Below are 8,645 nucleotides of genomic sequence, written 5' to 3' on the forward strand. Positions count from 1 at the left end.
AAAGAATCTGAAATGAAAGACCTAGGCAATAGTTAAGTTCTGTTTGGGATTATAACCTGAGTACGTGAATAATGGAATCCTTGTGCATCAAATGGCATACACTGAAAGAGTACTCAAGGAGATTTAATAAGGATCAGGCCCACCCATTGACCAGGCCCAATGGTGGTGAGAAGCCTCAGATCCGATAGTGATCCATTCAGTCCGGAAATGCTATACCTCAGTGCCATAGGAGTTCTAATGAATTTGGCTAGACACACTAGACCAAACATTTGTTTTGCCGTGAGTCTCCTGTCTAAATTTAGTTCATGATCAACCCAAAGGCACTGGAAAGGTTTAAAGGAAGGTTTGATTAAATTTTAAAGTTTATTCTTCCTGCGTTGTTTACTTGGGTTTATTCTATACTGATCTAACCAAAGAAGGTCCAGTTTGCTTTGGTTTAGTTTGATTTCCTGATGCAGGTTATTCATAAGATCATATTATGGCATGGTCAATGAATAGGAACTACGTGTGGCTTGATCCCTTCCACGGGTACATAGGCAGCCTTCCTTAAGGCGCAACTACTACTACATTAAAGTCCATCATATTTGAAGGCAACGCAACCTGTATTGCTCAACTCAAGGATGGCTACATTAAGAGAGACCGGACGAAGCACATTTTGTCAAAGTTCTTCTTCACACACGAGTTACAGAAAGCCGGTGAAGTACAAGTTCAACAGGTCCGGTCCTGTAATAACTCAGCCGATCTATTCACCAAGTCTTTGCCAACATCAACACTTAAGAAAATCATACATCAGATTGGGATGCGAAGACTTAAGGAGCTTCAGTGATGTACAAATCAGGGGGAGTAATGTGTGCAGTACTCTTTTTCCTTCACCACGGTTTTGTCCCACTGGGTTTTCCTGGTAAGGTTTTAATGAGGCAGCATTCCCAAGCACATTACGAAGATCTCTGAACATCTACACGGTTATATCATCCAAGGGGGAGTGTTATAAATCATATGGATGGACTCCATAACTGGCCCAAGACCCATTAGATTTTATCTCCTTCTATGTATTTCCGTGTAAACTCATATATATACTCTCTTATCTATATTACTATAATCGCAGCACTTTTTGTGACGGGTGGGTAAAAAAGCTTTCGGGTATATCGGATATCCGACCCATTTTAAAAATTCCTTCACAAAAAATTTGTTGGGTCGGGTTATATTTAACCCAACTCATACACCGGATATTCCATATTTAATAATTTAGATTTTTAGAAGATTTGATTAAGATTTATAATTATGATTCTCCTATCATCTTTGTTTGATTTGTTTTTAACTGTTTTGAATCATCATATAATACATAAAGTAAAAAAAAAATCAATTTTTTTTCAGCATATACTGTGATTCGAAATTTTAAAAACGGACATATATTATCCAATTGACGAAAATATGTGTTCAACGTTCTACATCGATTAAAATATTTAGACAATGATTCAGAATCATATCATAAATAAGAACATTAATAAAATAAATGAGTTTTTTGGCGGGATGGGTTTGGCGGGACGGGTTTTTGAATCAACAATAATAAAAAGATTAAAATATCATTAATCCACCGCTTCAATACGGATTTAATCCTTATTTTTTTTAATACAAATCACAGGACGGGTTAAGAAATTACGGAACGGGTTATATTTCGGAAATGATTTATATGGCGGACGAATTTGAATCAATATTTATATACCGCTTTAATACGGGTTAAATCCTCAGTTTATTAATAATTATCTCGTGGACTCGTGGTATACCGTTACTTAATAACAATTGTAAACTATAATATAAATAAATATGTTATAAGGAGATACAATTTACAAAATATTTTTATACTAACTTTAAAATTAAATCATCCCGCGGTGTACCGCGGGTTAATATCTAGTGTGTTAATAAGAATACACAGTTTATAACAATTCCAAATTTTTAAGATTAGTAAAAAAAAATTTTGAAGTATATTCTGTCGCGATCATATGAGTTGGTTACATTAGAATATAAATTAAAATTATTTTTTTATTAGAGAAGTATATTTCTAATAATTTTTTTTTGAAGTATATTATCAGATACTATATTATCAAATACAATGTATAGAAAATACTATATTACAATGTATTTTTTGAAGTATACTATTTAGAAAGGAAATCATTCTTTCTGTCTTTTAAAATTAGTAATATATTAAACTTGTTGAGATCTAATTGGTAAAAATTTAGCTTTTTGATGTAAAATTTATTTTTTTCTTCTTTTAGGATTTACAGTTTTTTTAAAAAAATTAATTGTTTGAATTAATATAAAGAGAATTAAATAATTTCGTTTTTAATTTTATAAGTGTATATTCCAAATTTTTTTCAAGCATATTCTATTAAGAAAATAAAATTATTCAATTTTTAAAGAATTAATAATATTTTTACACGTGTCGAAATCTCATTAAAATACTAGACACATATTGTGATCTTGTGATTTAGCAACTTTTAGACGTGAAGCTTTATATAATAAGATAAGATATCCATCTTTTGAAGACGTCTCTCGCAAATAATTATATTATTTTGATATAAGTTAAATATATAATTAATTTTTGTAAAAGTGTAAGTCTGAAATCTTTAAAGTTTAAAAGTGGAAATTGGTGATTTTTACCCATTTTTTATTCTTCTTGTTTTAGTCCGATTTGGGCACTTCATTGCCCTTGATGTATATATTTTCAAATGAACAATCAATTACATATTTCATATATAAAAAAAAAAACAAATTTAGTGTTATTTAGAGAAGTTTTTTTTTGAGATTTTCCCAATTATAATATACCATTGTTCTGCAAGAAACGTTTCTCCTCTCTCTCTCTCTCTTTCTTTTTAAAATAAATTTTTATGATATTTTGTTGATAGACTTTGACAAACTTTGGACTTCGACAAACTTTGGACTTCGACAAACTTTAGACTTCGACAAACTTTGGAGTTTGGACTTCGACAAACTTTAGACTTCGACACACTTTGGACTTCGACAAACTTTGGTTTTGTCAACTTCTTTCTATATATATATAGATATATATGTACACACATGTACATAAACAATATCATTTTCAAGATAACAGAGTAGGAATAATGTGGGAGCACTATTTGCAGCGTTTGGTGGAAGAAACAACGTCGTACAACAACAGTCTAGTCAACAACTTCTTCCCAACAGCGTTATGGCCACGATTGCCACATGTAGTTCAGACGTTTGTTCGTAATTACATTGTTTCTCTCGCCACTTACTTCCTCCTTTGTTCCCTTTGGTGTTTCTACTTCTACCATTGGAAACATGATGTTCATTTACCTAAAGGTACATTTTAGTTAGTTTGAATGTGTTAGAAAGTTTTGTAGAACTTATTGTTTTAGTTTTTGGTTTTCTGCAAAACTTTTGTACTTAAGTTGTTCTTAAATTTTGTGCTAAGTTGTTATAATTAATTTCCTATTTTTAAGAAAAAAAAAAAAGTAAATGACTTTTAGATTTGTACTATAAAAAGGAAAAGCCGAGGCAAAAGGAATGGTCGTATTTTATGGAGAAATTGTTAGTAATCTCTTTTTTGGTGTTCCCTTTTCCAAAAATATTCTTTTTAGATATCTATTTTCAAAAATTTCTTTTTCTAAATCTGAAAAAGTATGAAGTTTTATAAAGTTTATAGGGTACTTCTTGATGGTAACTACTACTTGGAGACTCGATCCAAGTATTTATAAGGTTTTATATGGTGTTTTTAAAGGTTTTACAAGATATTTTTAAGGTTTTATAAAGTATTTTTAAGGTTTTACAAGAGTTTTTAAAGGTTTTCTAAAGGTATTTATAATTTTTTTTATAAGATTTTATACACATAAAGGTAGTTTGTGTATGCTTTAATAATGTTACACACGAATCTCAAACTTTTAAGAGCATTTTTTATAAAAAAATTTAGATGGAACATTTTTGAAAAGTGGCATTTTTGAAAATTTTCCCTATTTTATGTTGGTTTTTTAGTGTTTTAACTTTGGAACCAAAAAAATAAAAAAAATAAAAAAATTCTTTTAAACGACACTCTAGAATTTTTAAGAGATAAAGAAGAAAAAAAATTATAGCTAAAGCTCTAAAACTCTTTATGATTAAATTATAATAAAATATTAATACTGTTTTAATAAAATACTTTATAAGAATATTTGCAAAAAATATATTATTTTGATATAAGTTAAATAAATAATTAAGTTTTTGTAAAAGTGAAAGTCTGAAATCTTTATAATTTACTGTAGAAATTGGTGTTATTTTGAGAGTTTTTTTTTTTTTGAGATTTTCCTAACTATAATATACCATTGTTCTGTGAGAAACATATCTCTTCTCTCTGATATTTTTAATAATTTCTACTATATTTTGTTGGTCGAAAATGTCTCTCATCTCTATAGATGGAGATGCCATAAGAGTTATCACCAAGAAAGATGCTTTAAGATACGATAACATGTTTTTTTTTTTTTGGTGCGAACATGTTAGTAGTGTTTAAAACCAAAAATTAATACAAAATCATTATCTCAAAAGTCAAAACGTACAATTTCAATTACTAATGATTGACCTAACCATACTGCAGAAGATATCCCCTCGAGAAGATCAATAATACAGCAAATAAAACTAGCGATGCAATCGATGCCATGTGTTACAATAGTTCCAACAATCTCTGAATATTTTATAGAAAAAGGTTATACAAAGTGTTATTTTTCAATAACCGAAGTTGGTCTAATCGCTTACATCACTCATATCATTGTTCACCTGATATTGGTGGAGTTATGGATATATTGGATACATAGAGCTTACCATGACGTGAAGCCTTTCTACAAGCATTTTCATTTCGTTCATCATCGCTTCAACACCAAGACCTCTCTATCACCTTTTGCAGGTACTTTCTCCCCTTACTAGTATTAGTTTCGAAACTTATATGAACTGATCGTGGAAGTCAAATTCCATGTACATCATTGGAAAAGTTAAAGAATTCTTGATTTTTAAAATGATAAATAAACAGTAAGTAAACTTTTCATATGCAATCGTATGTAGATTTACATGTATGCCACTAAATAACAATACAAAAATGCATAAATTCCAATATCATTAAATTTATATTTATTACAGCATTTATAAAAATAAATAAATTTATTTGATATCAATATTTTTTATAATGAATCTCGCCTACCAAAATACGACCATTTTTAATATGACAATATTTCCGGCAATAGAAATTAATAAAAACTTAGTCGGAAAATTTCAAGATTTTTGACCAAATAGCGTAAGTCAAATTACTCGAAAACTTTCATCAAAATTTTGAAAATTCTGAAGATTTTTCTACGAATATAAAAATATATAAAAATGATCGGAAATTATATTAAAAAAAATAAGTAGTGGGAAATTGGTTCCAAATTTCAACTACTTTTATGTCTGTTAAAAAAGTGAAAAAATAGAGAGAGTCGTCGAGAATTTATCGGAAATTTTTGATATATTTCTGTCAAAATTTTAATTGAAAATTATTAACCTACGAAATTCCGACAACTTTCATCATTTTAAAACCTAAAAATTAGAAAGAACTTCAGAAATTCGTCGAAAATATAAAAAGTATTAAATAAAAATGTAAGAAATTGGTCGGAAATTTTTGACGAGTTTGAACCACTTTATAAGTTAGTTTATTTTTTTAATAAAAAATAATTGGTCGGAAATTTGGAACTTTACAACTCTTTTACAGTTTCCGACGAATTTCCAATGAAGATTTTATCGAAAATATATCCTATATATACACATTAATTTTTCACCCATTTCACAATTCACAATACTAAAACTCAATCTCTAATCTCTAATCTTAAACACATAAACTCAAAACACAATATATAGAAAATTCAAAACTCAAACTCAAATTCTACTCCAATCTCAAACACAAAAATTCAAACACAAAATATAGAAAATTCAAAAACTCAAACTCAAATTCTACTCCAATCTCAAACACAAATATGATTAAATCTCTACTCTAATCTCAAACTCAAATATCTACTCCAATCTCAAACACAATAATAATACTCCAATCTGAAATCTCTACTATTAAACTCAAATCTTTACTCCAATTTCAAATCTCAAACTTAATTCTCGCAATTTTGTTTTGATTTTTAACAAAAGTAGAAAAGTCGTCAGAATTTCGTCGATATTTTCTGCCTGTTTTCCAACCAACGTTTTTGGCTATTACAGTTATTTGGAAATTCGTCGAAATACCTTGTTTATGACAAATTTCCATATGACGAATTTTCAACTAATACAATAGTCGGAATAGACGATGTTTTCTTGTAGTTATTAATTTTTTATTTTTCGCTTGTGTCAATTTTTACATACCCGCATGAAATAATGACGATGTAACTAATGAAAAAAAAAAATTTGTAGGAGTGGCAGGTCATCCCGTTGAGGCAGTACTAAACGCCTTATCTTACACGATCTTTCTCTTCTTTGTGCCAATGCACTTTACGACCGAAATAGTCCTGATTTCCCTCAATGGGATTTGGACATTTTACCTTCACGGTTGTCTCGAAACGAAGATGTGGCCGTTCTTGACCTCTGATTATCATACAATGCATCACATCATGCATCGTTATAACTATGGAAATTACACGATTCTCATGGATTGGTGTTTCGGAACACTTCGTCACCCTGTTGAGGAGGCCAAATTGAAGTAATGCATATTGCAGATCATAAAGAGTATATATATGTCTCATGTTTTCTATATATTTTTCGTACCTACCATTTCTTAGAATATTTGTGAATAATAACGTGGTGTTGGTCTTGTAGTAAAAGTCCTAAAACAATCTCGAAAATGTAAGAGCTTTGGTATATATATGTATTATGTTTTCTATATATGTTTTAGATAATTAACTTTTGGTTTTAAGAAAATGTCCAGGTGAGATCTAAAAACTTTCTTTCAAACATGTACGATTTTCTTAAATAATAATGGAAATTTATAAATAAAAAATTTCCTGATCGAACATTGTGACTAGTGACTTCTCGCTTGTGGCTTGTGAGTTTTGAGTATATTATTAGGTCCCCTATATTGATTACATATTTCTTCTAAATCATTAAAGTCGTGCTCTAATTCCGTGAGTAATGGGAAAATGGGACAAGCCATCCCCAACTCGTCGAGAACTTGTGACCAGGAATGCCCTGGGCTAACGCTGACGAAATATGAGAGGAGTAGGGGCATGAGAAGAAAAGATGATCTCTAGTCTCTATTCCTTTTCCACAAAAAAACACAACTTCCATTTGCTCCAACATTCCATCTTATAAATCTATCCCTGTAGCAACACGATTCCGAATAGCATTCCAAGTTATGAAGGAATACTGAGGCGTGGAATGAGGGAATATAATACGCCCTTGTACCAGTCACAAATTGGATTTCCTTGTCGAGTAAGTTGCCAGTTTCATGAGAGGAGAACTTACTTTTGAATGAGTCGTTTTTCCTTCTCGAAAGGGGCCGGTCCGGTTCAATTTGAGGAGCTTAAAGCCGAAGAGAGTCAAGCAGATCCTCGATCTGATTCAGCACTACTACTCGATGTCTATGGCGTCTATTCGCGATAGCTTTAGCAACAATACTATAAGATGAAATCCCCAAACCAATGCATCCTCGTGAACCCAAATGGTCAAAAAAATTTGCCCAGAGGACTCCATACATCATACCAAAAGGAAGTATCATTCCCAGTTCTCACTTCCACAAGATGAAAGCTCTTTGCTAATTCTCTATATTTCAGGATCTTACGCCACATTTGTTCACTATGGCTACGATTGATGGTAGCCATAGCCATTGCAAGAATTGGTAAAAATGTAAATTTGGTTTCTATTCGCGTGTTTGTGAACCGTTTGATGCTTAGACTTTAATTTATGTTTGATATTTATAAAAAGTATGATGTTTGGATGTGTATGAGCATTTTTGTGTGTGTGTAAGTTATACAAAACATCAGAAGAAACTAGAGATTAGAAGTATCAGTATACCATTTAAATCCAGCCTCTTCCATTTGGTTTATCTCAAACCGATATACCATTTAAATCCGATTATTGGTAAACTTGATCATCAATACATAAAATACTTGATCATCAATGCATAACATTTTTGGGGCTTTTGCAAAAATGCTCATTTTTCAATGCCACTTTTCAAAAATACCCTTTCTTTAAAACCTTATAAAAAATGCTTCTAAAAATATAAGATTTACCCAAATATGTATGTAACATTATTAAAACATACACAAACTATCTTTCTATGTATCTAAAATCTTATAAATACTTTATAAATATTGTATAAATACATTTAAAAATACCTTAAGAACCTTTAAAATATCTTGTAAAACCTTTGAAATACTTTAAAAAACTTTTAAAATATCTTGTAAAACCTTTAAAAACAGCTTATAAAACCTTATAAATACTTGGATCGGGTCTTCAAGTACTAGTTACCATCTATAAGTATATATTACACAGTTTATACCATCATCCGTGTAAACTCATATATATACTCTCTTATGTGTTAATAAGATTACACAGTTTATAACACATTCAAGTTTTTTATGAGTCAACAATTTTAGTGGTAAAGAAACTATACAAATGTGAAAGTGAAGAGATAT

General features: G+C 30.1%; 1 protein-coding gene across 1 annotated transcript; it reads left to right on the forward strand.

Annotated features, from left to right (window-relative positions):
* The first annotated feature begins 3,090 nt into the window (after window positions 1-3,090).
* LOC9306601 (delta(7)-sterol-C5(6)-desaturase) lies at window positions 3,091-8,014 on the forward strand. The gene is made up of 3 exons (XM_002868475.2): window positions 3,091-3,339; window positions 4,604-4,909; window positions 6,427-8,014. The coding sequence occupies exons 1-3, from the start codon at window positions 3,120-3,122 to the stop codon at window positions 6,714-6,716; spliced, it is 816 nt and encodes a 271-aa protein (XP_002868521.1). The 5' UTR covers window positions 3,091-3,119; the 3' UTR covers window positions 6,717-8,014.
* Window positions 8,015-8,645: the final 631 nt, after the last annotated feature.

This window comes from Arabidopsis lyrata, assembly GCF_000004255.2.
Source record: "Arabidopsis lyrata subsp. lyrata unplaced genomic scaffold ARALYscaffold_7, whole genome shotgun sequence".
Taxonomy (NCBI): Eukaryota; Viridiplantae; Streptophyta; class Magnoliopsida; order Brassicales; family Brassicaceae; genus Arabidopsis; species Arabidopsis lyrata.